Genomic DNA, 15733 nt, shown 5'->3' with positions numbered 1-15733 from the left:
AGTATCCGCCGTCACTTTGTGGAAACGATTCATAATGAATAAGAAATACTTGGTTTTTCCACACAAACTTTATTTTTACGACCGGGTTTCGACGAGGATCGTCATCATCAGGTGATGATGACGATCCTCGTCGAAACCCGGTCGTAAAAATAAAGTTTGTGTGGAAAAACCAAGTATTTCTTATTCATTATTCATTGTAGTTATTAAAATATTGTTTGTATGTGATGTGGACGGCATTTTGTAAGTGATGTGGAAGTTTGTTTGTATGTGATGTGGAAGTGTCATTGCATGTAAGAATATTTTGTCTCTTATCTGTTTTTATAGTGCGTGTATGTATGTAATTTTCGTTGTAAGAGTTATCTTTGACCAAACTTGACCGTTGCCACCAGGAAAATCGCCTAATTGCAACGTAATTCTAAAATAAAAATAAATAAATAAAATCTTTATTGCTCTAACTCCTTCGAAAAATTATTTTTCAACTATGAATACAAATAAGTTAAGGGTTGGGTTTAACTAGTCATCCATGTCGTTGAGACCACTTTTTTAGGAAAAGTTTGTATTTATCGCAATAATATGAACAAGAGCCAAATGTTGTGGCAAAGTTCAAGGACAGGTTAGAGAAGAATCTCGATTTTCGTTATTTTATAATGATATTCACTAACTTGTCCGCGATGTCCACGGTGTTTAAAAATGCACACTGGTGGCTGATATTTTAAATTCAAATTTACATAATAAATTTGAGTATATTTCCTTTAAAACATGGAACTGGATTTATCGGATTTATCAATAGATATTCAGGTAGTACTAAAATAAATACCTACCATAAGAGGTCGGAAATACATTAAATTTAAACGATTAACATGACATAGCTCGACTTTATTTCTTCATCTCTAAGGGATTTCGCCGATAAAAAAGAACTACTCAACATCAATTCGCTTTGCGTCAACAGCCTCAAGTAGTATACAGGCGTTTCTGACAGGCGTTTAACCATCTCCCTTATCAGTGAGGAGACTGGCCTCCTTTCAGTCGGAACCGTCCACACCATTGTAACATAGGATCTCGCGATGAGGTAAGTGTGCGCGAAGCTGGTGCCGAAAGTCTTGAGCGAGGAACAAAAACTGTCGCGGGTGGAAATTTCGCAAGAAGTTTTGGACTGCGTCCAGGGAGATGAAGATTTTATCGACAGCGTTATTACCTCAAAGGATAGCTCAAAAGGAGCTCAAAGGATATCGGTTCGACTCCATCGAGACGGTTCAAGCGGCGACGACAAAGGCTCTCAACAGTATTCCGGTAACCGACTTCCAGCGGGCTTTTGACGAGTAGCAGACGTGCCGAACTAAGTGTATCGATGCAGGAGAAATGCCTAATGGTGGTCAGGAACCAGTCCCGATACCTATTGTACGAACCCTGTAAGATCTACATATGACGATTACCATATTGCAGCCCTGGATAATGTTTACAATTAAATAGAAATGCTATTTAGATTTTTTCAATATTTATTTCACGACTATAACGAGGGGACTTGAAATTGACTCGTTACAATGGTAAATACGAGTAGATCACAAGGTGTTTATTTTGGAACCTTTCGATTTGCATACATACCCAGTAAAACGACGCTCATCGTTGTCGTATTTCGACCATAAAATTTGACCCTCCCGAGCCAAAGGATATGCTGGGAAAGTTTGAAAACTATGACCGCCTAATCACTCTAAATGTAGAGATCTAAAAGTTAATAGACATCCCGATAGCGGCGAAAAATGGCCAAGAAAACAATACGGTTTCCAGTTTCACTCTTTAGTCATTCGGACAACCTGCCCTAGATGATCCAGGGGAATTCTTATTGAAGACCATAGTTAGACTGCTAAGACGCCACGCCGATTTGCTCAAGAGATACTGCGTAAATATCGAGGCGGGAGAGAATCAGCAACAGTATATCTTGCTGAAACCTCTTCCTCTATTTTGTCATGGACACTGCCCGTGGAATACACTCTTGGTGGAGTGGAAGGGCTATTGCGCTCTAATGATCACTAGAGCTGTATTGAAGGGAGCAATGATAACTGGTCCTTGTACGGTCACCCATGCCAGATAGGTCGAAGGGTAGGAGCGAGACGAAAGGTAGCCCGCCCAGAATCTATCCCTCAGAGAATCGGCTGAAGAGATGTCAAATCCCAGGGGGGTGGGCATTTGAGTGATGTTATCACGTTAAAAACACTATCAAGGAAGACATCGGGAAATTAACTTGATTATTTATCCTAAGGAATTACGATGGAAACAAGTCTAGAAACAAGTACTGGCAACTACAACACTCGGCACACTGCGTCTCGTGTTGTTTCCGGCAGTGGGAGGGGCAAGGCTTCCGCGGTCGTCATCCAACGAAGTTCTTGCAAAGTAGAATCGATCGGAGCAGCAAAGAAGACGAAGAAGAGGACCGAACCAATTAAATTAAGAACTAGGAGCTGAGAACAGGGAATTTATAAAATATAAAGCGGGTAATAGAGAGAGCAAATATAGATATTTTTGGGCCGATCAGGAATGGAAAGATATTGGAGTTTACCGGAGCGATAGTTATAGAATGATTTGCAGCAGAGGGGAAAGGAATCAACGAGGTGTGGCAGTAGCTTTGAACAAAAAGGCAGGTAGAAATATAGTTAACATGGAGCAGGTAAGTAATAGGATTTAATAAATAGAAATAAAAGCTGAACCTACGAACTATGTCACCATTAGGGTGTACATACAAACAAGTAGCTATTTGGAGGAAGAAATAGATAGGGTATACGGTCAATTAGAGGATATAATTGGGTGTATCTGTAGAAGAAAATATTTGATGGTAATAGAGGTTTGAAACGTGATGGTGGGCGAAGGGGAGATGAGAGTGAGGTAGGGCACAACGGTTTAGGAACAAGGAATGACTGCGAGGAAAAAGCAATAGAGTTCTGCAGGATAAATGGTTGATCATAATATGAACTTGGTATATACTTGTGCATAACAATAGACAAAGAGTAAGCTTTCACAAGGAGGAGGGAATTGATGACAGGGTCGTTTATTAAAGTAAGGATGTTTAGAAAAGACTCGTTTAAATTTGATTAGGAGCGTGGTTTTGTGCGGTGCGGAAATAGAGTCGTTATAGCAAGATGTGTAGATTGAAGGCTTTTGAGATGTATGTATGGAGAAGAATAATGAAAGTGAAATGGACGCAAGAACAAACTTGAAGGTTCCAGATGGGGCGGGGGAGGAAACGGGATTGTTGAGAGAAATCTAAAGGAAGAAGGAAACGTGGGTGAAGAGAATTTCGATTGGTGATAGAATGTTGAAGACTGGGGAGAACGTAAGGAAAGCGAGGAAAAAAATAGGCATGCTAGACGGAATCAAGGGAGGGACACACATCATACATGGTTTGTATAAAAAATATCTGGAAAAGTTTTGGAAAAATAGATTTATTTCAGATATTGCTATAATGCCTCAAAATTCTTCAATGTACATCCTTTGAGAGTCGACACACTTTTGCTTGCAGCTTTTCAACGACTCGAAGGCTCCCTGGTAGGCGCATTCCGGATGGCCCTTAGAGGTACGCGTGCTAGCTTCTTTGACGACACTAAGGGTCCCATGGTGTTGTCCTTTGAGGGAGGATTTCACTTGCAAGAATATGAAATAGTCTGTTGGTGGCAAGTTGGGACTGTAAGGGGATTGGGGAATCGTCGCGATGCCATTGCAGAAGGTATAAGCAGATAATCCATGCAATTGCAAGCAGATACTCCACTCTGCTCTTGGTCGTCCGTCAAGACCTTCGGGACGAGTTTCGCCCAGATCTTTGGCATCCCCAAATTTTCAGCGATAATGGTGTGTACTCTCATTTTATTAATGCCTATACGATCTGCAATCATGCTCACACTTAACCGACGATCCGAATTCAGCACTTCACGCACACGTCAGGATAAAATTGTTACCAATGCTTTTTATGCAATCCTTGTATATGCGATATTGAAGATTTATTTGCTGTATAGGTTCAGATTGTCATTAGGGCGAGTCTAAGACAGGTAGGGGTATCAGGTTTTTGTTTATCCAAACCTGTACGAACAGTAGACTGACAAATAAGAAGCATACAATAAAGTTAATGTGCTCATAAGAAACTTTTCATTTATAATTTAGAACACAGCACATTGGAGTTTCGATAATTGGGCTCTTTCGAAAAACTAATCACTCAAGTATCTCGAGGCACAATTTCGCATCTTATTCGGCGCACTTTACTTCGGTGGTCAGCAGTTATATTCCTTTACCCTTTCTCTTGTCTTATCCTCAGTGATTCCTACCTCTCCTCTTTCCTGCCTTTCTCCCCCTCTTTTCCCCACTTACCTCTTCCCATCGCCGAGCCATTCTCCACATATTTGCGGCCACCAAGGGAGCAGTTTGCATCTGGACTATGCTTATGCGCTCACACTTATACCCTTGACCGCGGAGAAAGTTCACGGGGGTGGTATGCCCCACCGCAGCTGTTATATGTGATGGCGGTGACCTTTTACCGCTCCCGAGGCTCGCGTGCCAATGGCGTGTACTAGGCGGTCTCGATTCCGACTGATATAGACCACTAAAACTTCACCCCCAACGCCCAGGAACCCCGAAAAAGAAAAGAAGCCGGCCCTCAAGAACTCCTCCCGGAATACCACCCCCACCCCCTTCACTTTCAGGCCCTCCCCCCCGCCCGCCAACCGTGCTTTCTCTCGCTTTCCGTCCCTCAGCCCATCCACCCTACGTCCCAACCCACGCCATTCTCTCCCGTCCGTCCCCTCTCTCCCTCTAAACCCCCCCCCCCACACTACGCCCCTTCCCCACGCACAGTTCTCCCTCTACACGTCCCGGGCCACCTGGCCAACACCCCCCAATTTCGCCGCACCAACCTGGACCCCTCCCGCTAGACCCAGCAGCGCCGTTTCCCCATCAAACCCGTATCCTCTCCCTCCTTCCGCCCCCGGCGTCAAGAAGCGCCCTTGCCCTCCTCCCACACGCCCCGCCGCCGACGCCGCCGCCCCTCATAATCTCATATTCCGCAACCATCCCTGACCTCTCCGGCACGCGATTTCCTCTCCCAAGACCCCCTCCTCTCTTTCCCGTCCCATACTCTCCCTCTCCGCCCCTCTCACTCCTCTCGTCACCTCTCTCTCCCTCCGTTCCGAATACGGCCAATCTCCTTCCCCCTCCACCCACCCCTACCAATCCCGACGCCCTCCCGGTCGAAAAACACAAACCGTCCTCCCTCCTTCCCGTCACCCATCCTCCAACCTTTTCCTCACCAACCCCTAAATTCAATATTTTCCTTCGCAAGTCAAAGCCTTCCTCTTCGATGACGTCAAACCAAAACCGTTCATCCCGTTGTACGACGCGTAGGTGAGGGAGTCTCGAAAGTGGAAGGGAAACAAAAGCCGCCTTCATGCTCCATTTTCTTTTTTTCTCATTCCACCTCACTCCGCCTCCCTCTCCCCCTGCCTTCATCCAATTCTTCACACACCCCACAGCACTGGAAACCGAGCAAACCCTCCCCCCATTTCACTTCTCCCCTCTCGCATACTCTGGGGGCTAGAGGCCGGGGAACGGTGGGATCGGGATTATTTAAAAAATATCCTGGAGAATATTAAGAGTTGAAGGAAAAAATATTACATTTGACTGTGATTCATGATCAAATTTCTCATTTTTTTGTCATTTATTTGACTCGCGGTGTAGGGAAGGAGGAGGTGAGTTCAATGTTTACAAGGCAGTCTTAATCAGAAAACACATTGTGAGAATTTTTTCAAGGAAGGATTTCCTTCCTTCTCTCCTTTGAGAGAGGTGGCTTGACCACCGAAGATTTAGGACATTTGTTCGCCGCATGGCGGGATTTTGTGTTTGAATGTGTGTGTATATATATATATATTTTTATATGGGTCGCGGTATTCCAGTGGGTAGAGCTTTGGACTACTGACCGGAGGGTCCCGGGTTCAATTCCCGGGCAAGGCACTCTGGGCACCCAAGCCATGCGATTTTTCGGGTATCAGATCTTTCTGGGAAACCATAAACGGCACAGGGAAAGGAACTGGCCCCCCTACCCTAATTTGTGAATTTCACACGGCGTCGGGCTTAGTCTGGGTGTACTTTACCATCACCTACCAAACCGACCTTCGGGTTGATTACTGTGTTTATGGTTTAAGAGCGTATATTTTTTTAAATACAATATTTTTATGCATGAATTCAAATGGCATAGCTATACTAATTTTAAAAGGTTTATTAAAAAAATAAATATAAGCCGATTTTCAACTTCATCACATTTTCGCACGTGATTTAAGCGTAAAATAAAAGCGTACTTAATATATCCTTATCGAATGCTCAACTGACTCAAAATGATGATTCATGCAGATGAGGTGCAAATCTGGGCTTCAACGTGTTCTTGAATGCTGGTTTTTATAATTCAGGGCAATCATCTAAAGATGAATGCCCATAAAAGGAATGAAAGAACTGAGGTGGGGGACCCTATAGAAAAAAATAAAAAGGAACCAAGATCTGAGATGAATTAATACCCCTATTTAAGGGTGGCAGTTGAAATAGTGAACGCAGAAGACTTGACTTACGATCCTACCATAAAAATTTACCCTGTTCACACTGATTTTTCTCAAAATAGTTATCAAAGACGACGTTGTGACATGAGTTACCTACTTTAAAATAATTGATTCCGTAAGGTTCAGCAGAAAATTCGGAGAGGTCTTCTTAAACCATAAACGGCCACAGACAATAGATATTTTCGTATTAGCTGAACTATGAGTTACGCACGGACAAGTCAAACCACAACAGAAAAACCATGGATGTTATAAATATTTGAAAATCCTGAATATTCAATCGAAAACATGGAGGATTTTATCGAGAGGAACTATAATCTTCTTTTGTATACCATTCTCGTATACATGGAGTCAATTGTTAAAAAAATGAGTTTAATCGGATTCTACGTTTAAGGAAACATTAACGAGTATGAAAATTATGAGAATGTATAATAATCCACTCTTAGGTTTGAATGTCTGTTGATATGAATCCGGATGCATATTGAGATCTAAAGATTTCTTTCAAAAGGCTGCATTGAACAATTACAGAAATGTTTAATCTTTACAAGTATTTCTACCACTAAACTGTAAGTGAAATAAATCCTACACTACATGAAACTCGTTTCTTGCGCTACCTTGTACTTTGCAATTGGAATATTTACTTCACTAATAACTGAAAAGGCGTTTAAAGGAATTTATACTCGTTTATTAGCCCTACCAATTTACCCCACAAAAATAATTCAACCTCCGATTTTTCCTTTGATCGTAATGCGGATGTAGACTCACCTTTCGATGGCTGAGAATGTTTCTAATTTCTAAGCAACGGTGTTTCCAAGAGAGAAATAATGAATTCTGAGGCAGAATTGCATCCTTGAGGATAAATGCTCTCTTGAATAATGTCCAGTCGAAACTATGATGGGACAATCAGCTTGATTTCAACTAATTCGTGCTACACAATGACCGCGTAGAAAAAAGTGAGGTGAACCTCAATGGAATGTTTCGAATTCCATTAAAAGGTTAGGTTAGACGAAAGGAGAATAAATCCCGTCTCCAGCAACTAGGCATATAGCCGCAGGCCGCTTTGAATAGTTGGGTTTGAATGGGGGAAATAGGTCGCTCCCGAACCAATTCTCGCCGAAATTGAGTGCTTCTTATTTGCTTTCTTTCCAACCCAGTGATACGATTCCATCGGTCCGCACTCGGGACACAATTAGGTTCGTTAATTTTTACTCAACATCCCTTTTTTTTCTAATACACGAGAAAACGTGGGAATGTTAATGAAACACGAAAGACGTACTCGAGCCGGAGAAGTCGAATGGCATGGAATCTTCTATTATTAAAACGGCTCCTCCCTATCCACGCTCCACAAGCAAAGTCGATTCCATCCCCGAATCTTCCCTCCCCGCTATTAAAACCTTCCTTCTCCCCTTTCTCCCAATCCCCCTCCTTCAAATATTTCTTTATTTCTTTCTGTCTATCCGAACACCCACGCATCGGAAGCATTTTCTCGTAGTTCCTTTCCTCGCACCACCTTTCCTCCAAATCCCTCTCAACAACACCCCCCCCCCAAGTCACAAGACCCCTGCATCCACCACGGGCTTTTATTTCACCCCTCCTCAAGCTCCGACCCCCCACCCCGCCGACTCTCGCAACGCCTACCCTCGTCCCGCATTATTACGTCAGCGCGCTCGGGGTTCCTCTCCGTCAAAAGCTCCCGGGGAGTGGGGAACGGTGTACGGGGGTGGGGGTGAGAGGAGGGTTTTTGGGGCGTGGTGTGAGGTGTATGTGCAGAACCGTGGAGGGAGAGGGAGGGAGAGCCGCGGGGGCGGTTAACTGTGTTCCTCAGGAGAGTTCTCCTCTTCGTCTCCTCCTCCCGGCCGAATCCTCCCCCTTCCCGGTCGCGGGCAGTATGCATCCCTAGCTTTCCACGGCTTTGCGATTATCTCCCGAGACCTGCTTCGACGCATTCCCTCCCTCGTCTGTACGAGAGCATCGCCCATCGGGGAGACAGAATGGAGAAGGATGAGTGGGTGGATGGGGAAGGGGAGGGAGAACGGAGAGGCGAGAATCTCTCGACGCGACGGGAGACAAACAGTTCACAATTAACACACTTAGACGGAGGGCACCAAAATTTTGCAATTGCCGCCAGGTCGGTGACGTCCGCTTTGAAATTTTTTTTTTACATACGTCCGTCCATGGGTCGACAACCTGTGTTGAGGTATCTCGCACGAGCCGTTTTTTCCTTTGAAAAGGATTTTACACACCCCATTACGCTTCATTGAGGGGTTTCACGCATAATTATCCAAGGTATACAGAACTAATGAATTAGTTTTATTATCTGTTTTCGCAGCACAGTGACTACTCCGTGCATAGGGATCCTTAAGATGAGTAATAACTCATTTCAACTCACCCTGGTTGGAACTTGTTCTTTTCCCGGGTGAGAGTTCCTTTACACTCGACATTCACGACTTATTTTGCTAGTTATTGGACAGAAGATGCTCAGGCAATTGTTTTGTTTTGGTTTGTTTGGTTTGTTTTGGCTTCGAAAATTCTTCAACTTTTCGATTATTCATCATATTATCCACTATTTCCGTTAACTTTTTCGAGCAGTGAGTGCTGCTCCCGGCGAATATGGCTAAAAGGCACGTATATTAGATTAGGCATCGAAATAATTTTAGACGCCCATACCTTAACGCTTGATATTGTTGTTATGGCTCGTAAAAGCTTCGATGAAAAAACTCAATTCCGGTCACATTGAAGAAAGATGTTTGGAGTCATTATACCCAAGTGTTAAATCCTGTGTGTGACAACCGTGCTTTAATTTGTAGCAATGACAAATGTTGAGATATGTTCCTCATCCAGCAGGCTTTTAAAAGGCTTGGCTTCCTTGAAGAGACGAACTGCAGACTGGAGAGGAACCTTACACCATTTTTTTCCTGATGAATGCAGCTGCTTTTTAGCCACAAGTAGTTCCGCTTATTACACTACAGATGTTACCTGAAATCTGCGTACTTAGTATCCAGGACCCACAACAGGTACATTTACCACTACTGCGTTTCGAGCCAGTGAGTCACATTATAAGAGCCTACAATAACCATCTCCAGGGCATGTAAACATGTTATACGAAATGAAATGATAATTTTATTGAGAGAAATTTTTAAAAATAAACAAAATTGAGAAAATAAGTATTCTAAAAATCATTGAATAAGTACGTGTTTCGGCCCGCTGTGTGATGGCAGTCTATAATCGTATTGCAACAATTGTTACGTCAGTACATTTACTTTGACAGTCGCAATTTCCCGTGGTCGCCTGCATGATTGAGGTAGCCTTATTATAAGAAGTGAATCGACGTGTATACAAAGAGCATAAAGGTGAAAACTCATCTAATGACAGACAATAAAAATATTCGTGAGCGCACGACTTCTGGCTAGAAAACATTATATGATAGTGTTTGGTAAAATAATCGAGTAAGGAGTCATGCGGGAGGGAAGAATCAATAAAATAAATGAATATGCTCCCTATATTTATCACCAAAAATATCACCAATTAGCTTTTTAAATGAGAAAAATTTCATCAGATAAAAATCTCGTTTATTTCCAGGTTCTAATGAAATTAAAAAAATTCGTGATCTCTTTCGAAAGTCAAATACTTGGAAACTGTTCTTCGCAGATCGGTTTCAACGAGTAACCTTGAGTTAAAAATATTTTCCATTCCGTCCGTCCATTTTTTGTTTCACCGACAGCAACCAATCACGAATTGATGATTGGGGCACCAGGAGGGTCTCATTTTGGGATCAACTGCCTCCACACGTCAAAGCCGTCAACAAATCAAATGGCTTAGGGATCGGGAATCGTGGCAATATCAACGCTGATAGAGTGGAGCATTTAATATCGACGCCGAGAGGATTAGGAGTGCGGTGCGATAAATCAGTATCCACGAGTCAGGCAAGCGCTGGCGTGCGGGGAATCTCGGGGAAGTCGGCAGCCTGGGGGAATACCACACCGGCAATTACGTGTGTCCCGCCAGAAATAAACCGTGAATAAAATCAAAAATCTCTCTCCACGGGACTATTAAATGATTTTGAAATTAGAATATATCACTATTGTTAACTAAAATAAAATAACCGCCCTAAACGTGAGACCGAGGCCAGAATCTCAGCCATACGAGGTGACGCTTTCGTCATCCAATATGATGTGTGGTTTTCAAGCATTTCAATCCACCTAAGTTTAAGATGAATAATTGGAAAGTTTGGATGGATTTTTATTCAAAGGTATATCTAAACCTGAAAACACATACTTTGAGTAGTTTACGCCTCATGAGAGCACTTAATGAAACCTGGGAGCACTAATAAAACATCACGTTGGCAGGAGGAAAGAAAGTGATTAACTCAACAGACAAGAGGAGACATCATTAAATATAGCTGATGGCATTCCATCGTCCCCAAATGCTTCTTTTATTTGGATAAACTAATTCGGAACTTTTTTATTTGATACTAATTATAAGTTATCGAGAATTTATATAATTTTTCGTATTTATACTTCATAGTAAAAATATATTACGAATCGAGCGAATACACAACGGATGACGAGTGTGCACGAACATTACTCGTAAGGTCAATCTTCCCAGATCTTTAATATATAAAGGATTTCATACATTTTCCTCAGGCTAACACAAAATCTCGGGCTTTCACAGTACATATCAGCGATATATTCGTTAACAAATAAACGAACAACCTATAGTCTCTATAAACGACATAGTCCATACTTAACCTTTCCCGACGAATCAAAATCTACTTTCCACTCAAGTAAAAGACATTACTATGGATATTTGTAGTGAATTGTTAATAAAATTATACATTTTCGCAGAAGATGAGGTTTTTCTACAAAAATTGTTCGATATTGGTCTTTGGTTTAGCCTAATAATGAGTTTTACGCCGGAGGAATAATTACTCATTCAAATCTATAGGTGCACTGGCCTATTTTTCTTATTTTATCCGGATATTCTTTCGCGTGGCTTTTCAATTCAGTATCAGAGGTAGTTGAGGTGTCCTGAATTTTCGTAAAAGCTTTAGCCCTACTTGCTCTTTTCATGATTAGAGTCACATTTATTCAAGTGTCTATCAATATCCCTTGGACTACCTTACTTCTCGTAACAATATTTAAATATGTAGTGGAATGTATTTTTGTGGACTCCCTTACGGTTCCCAATTATAACTTCCTTTCAATGTGCCCATACTCAGATTAAACCCAACTAGAACTCTTTAACCCACCAAACCCCGATCCCAACCATCAACCCCCCACACATCCTCTTCCGACCATCACGTACCTTCAAATCCCTGTGGACCACTCGGCGGTTGTGGCAATATTCGACGGCCGAGAGGATTTGCCAAAATTTGTGTCGGGCAGCACCCTCCGACATCCGGCCGTAGCGAGCGATGTAATCTGCAAGGAATTTCAGAAAGGTTTATTAATATAAATGCGGTGGGCGACCGCCTCTTGACGGCGAAGGAGAGCACACGGGCGTGGATGGGGAGGGCAGGGAGGATGAGAGAATATGGGGTAAGAAGAAGAAGAAGAGAGAGGGGATCATAAATAATTTTTCCACCGCAGAAATTATCGGGTGTTCCCTAGGAGGGTGAGGTGGGGTGGGGAGGAGCATCGCTTGCTCGCTCCTCGAGCGGGGGTCCAACGTCAACTGCCTCTCGACATTTGGGGGACCCACGCCGAGGTTTTATTTTTCCCTTCCTCTCTCCACTCAGGGAACGCGACCGACAAACCGCGCTCGCCATTCCCCACCCACCTTCCCTGTTGGCAGCGATGTGCGCGAAAGGGAGCCGCCTCGGGAGGCGTATGAGAGGAAGGGGGGGGGCAAGACCACCGCCCACCCATCCCACCCACGCGGCGCGGCGGTGGTGAAGGCGTTGACCACGGGCGGAGTCGTTGGGTGCGGGAGGTAAAACCCTTTTGACGTTCACCTCAAGCCCTGCGGGCAATGGCGCCAGGCGCCTGGCGTAAAGAAATGCAACGCAATTACAACAGCCTACACGGCATAAAAGTTTTGATATCAACGGTTTTGTTTTGAATGAAGGCATTGTTCTTGAAGATACTGGACTCTAGCCAAAGTAAAGAAGACAGATTTCGAAAAAAATCCAATGAAAAACACACTCGAACAAACGAAAGAATTTTTTTATAATTAGCGAGCAGGAACATTGGCGATGCAAGAAACAAGAGGGAGAGTGTAAACATTAGAGCCCAATAGAAGGAGACTTGATGCAAGAAATTACGAAGCACGGAAAATGTAATGACCTTAATATAAAGAAATTGTTTGATTAAGCCCATTTTCAAGGCTGAACAACGTGAACAATTGCAGCGGAGAGGAGTAGAAGGGACGAAAATGATGAAGAGTAGGTTAAGACAAACGCATATGGTAGAAATTTGCTAGAATAAGGCGAAAATTAATTGAGGGCGACCTAAGACAAAACATTTTATCAAAGATCGTAGAGGAGCGGTATCGAAGAACAAATACAGGAGTCGAAAATAAATTATGAAGAGGATATAATTGAGGACGTCATGGAACGGATTTAGAATAAAATAGGAAAAGAATGAACGAGTGTAAGATGTGTAAGTAGAAGGACTGCGTTGGAGGGCAGCTCCAAACCAATAATCAAACTGATAACCTATTGTGACGAAGGACCTAAAACGATTCAGGTATATAATAAGAGATATACAAAAGTATGGACATTTTTAGAAGTAACTTTTAGAATAACACACAGTAGAAATGACCATAAGCAAATCCTGAAAATATATATTTCACAGTTTAAGACGACCAATTGTTACTAAATCTCGCCCGGCTAGCAACAGTTTTTCAATGAATAAACGTAGTTCAAGTCAATATATCTTTTCATAAGCCTCAAAGAGTGCTGACTACTCAAGTTTTAGAGGACTTCCGAGAAAGGTTGGGCTTTCGGTACGAAGATTATTGATCTGAAAGTTCGAGGCAGAATAAAACCAGGTATTAGGCAAGAAACCAAATAAATGTGGGCCCATTTACTTTAGTTTGAATTCATGGTGTCGAGAAAATGCCAACTATTGGAGTGATTGAAGTTTAAAGTATTCTAAAATATATAGCATGTTAAATTAAATGCACAAATTCGTTCCGTTCAAAACAATTTCAATAATTGTCAATTTGTAAAAATAAAGAAATGATATAAAAACTGAGGCATTAGATACTTCGTCTTGAAAAAGTTGCATACTAAATAGTTGCATTTAAAAAATATGAACCCAACTAATCTATTTATGGATTAGTTTTCTTTCCTCTGTACCTCAATTTTATTAAATATCACAAGCGTTGAACTTTTTAAACCCGGAGAGGATGAAGGATGATTCATTATAGACCTAGATTCTGAGTTTCTCCCGCATCGAATTTTGTCGGCCATGCATGTGGCCAATTTGTTGACTATATTTTGACAATTGATGTCACTTTTCTGTAAGTCTGTTTTCAAACATTTTGGCTGGCGTTTTTAAAAAAATAAATTCTATAAACGCTTCGCTTATGCAAATGGAAATTGATGCTCAATGAATACGATATGGTGAAATGACTACTCGGCAGTCATAGGGAGCTCGCATCGCTTTCAAGAGTAAGTGACGTCTTGAGAAGGTTTAGACATTTAAAAGAGGCCGAAGGATATCAATTAGATATGCTCCACAATCCAGCCAGCAACATCACGGAAAAGTTCAACAAATGACACCCCCAAAACAATTGACTTTGAAAGAATAGAATTTAATCAGAAGAAAACAATTACTACGTAAATTTTGAGGCCAGTAATTTATCAAGCATGTAAATATCTTTTTAATTAAAGAGCGCTGAAATAGTGACCGTGTTAAACATCTGATGGTTCCTAATTCAATGAAGTAGAGAACTGATATCTTCATCACCATTATGTCGAACTAAAACTCAAAACGAATGGTCATTATATTATCCAATATGCGTATTTTAAATAAGGAATTCGTGAAGAATTTTACGCTTTTATGTGCTGCCTAAATGATAAGAATGACCCAAAAAATGGCTCTAAGGAAGGAAACAAGGGGTCTAGCATAGTTATTATTTCTTAGGGTAATTCATACTATTTTATTCTATACTTACAGCATAAAGAATTTTTGGTTTTACTTGTTTGTAAGATCTGAATAAGGTACGATTAGAATGGTCAAACAGAAATAACAGCAATTTCATACAGTGGATATTACATATCCTGCATGTGTATTCTCCGTAAATTAATCAACAAACATGTAACATTCAAGAGGATGGACGATGCGATTAATAATTTTAAACCTTTTTCAAAAATTTCCTTCAACCGAGAAGAGAATTGCGCGATAGTCACAACGATAATCAGTAAATTATTCGCTTTCTCCAACCAACAAAAATTGGGGTTCCAGATCAGAAAAAAATAGTCAATTTTGAAATGGATGATTCATGGAATTTTCAGCAGTCACAGCATAGTTATGAGGATAAGATTTAAAATCCGCATCAATTTTCCCAATACGGACAGTAGGGAAATCATAGTAAGGATAAAATGAACTAATATTGGTTATAAACCCGGATTCAGTATCATTTTAACTAATCTGTACTTTAAAATCACAGGTCTCTCGTCGAAATTAGAGCTAACTTTCAAGAAAAACTCCACTTGGATCCATGGTTCAGAATGATATCCTGAGACACCTTTTTTATTCTCTTAACAAAATGCAAGTGGAGAGTGGAATACAATTTCAAATGTTTGCTGCTTTAAGGAATCGAACTTGGACTCGGAAAATCGCAACCCCATTCAACTGTTCGGACGCTTAGTCCGACCAAGTTAAACCGGGTTCCCACTGCCGTGTCTTCCTTGTTCCTCAGTTATGTATTCAAGTCAGGATTACGACTTTTGTCTACGCTCTTACGCAAAATTCATAATATACTAAAGTGACCTAATTAATTTCTAATATCGAAAGTTGCACTTGTATATTCCATTCCAAGACAAATGAGCTATATATAGTGGTGGTCAAGAATTCAGTCGGGTTCACTTTTAGAAATATAATACCACAGCTAATCGTAGCGGTGCAGGAATACGCAATAACTAAAATGCATTCTTGCGACACCGTTTATTTAAAAGCGCAGCCAGGGCACCTTTCAGAATAAAAATT

General features: G+C 41.6%; 1 protein-coding gene across 1 annotated transcript in view; it reads right to left on the bottom strand.

Annotated features, from left to right (window-relative positions):
- Positions 1-15733, bottom strand: part of Sik2 (Salt-inducible kinase 2) — a 171225-nt gene that overhangs the window by 29798 nt on the left and 125694 nt on the right. The window contains exon 4 of the mRNA XM_071585893.1: positions 11883-11998. Within this exon, the coding sequence (XP_071441994.1) occupies positions 11883-11998 (116 nt within the window). The remainder of the gene's footprint in view (positions 1-11882; positions 11999-15733) is intronic.

Source organism: Hetaerina americana, unplaced genomic scaffold (genome assembly GCF_022747635.1).
Source record: "Hetaerina americana unplaced genomic scaffold, ioHetAmer1.1.p SCAF_2, whole genome shotgun sequence".
NCBI lineage: Eukaryota > Metazoa > Arthropoda > Insecta > Odonata > Calopterygidae > Hetaerina > Hetaerina americana.
This window is presented reverse-complemented; position numbering and strand designations above follow the sequence as displayed.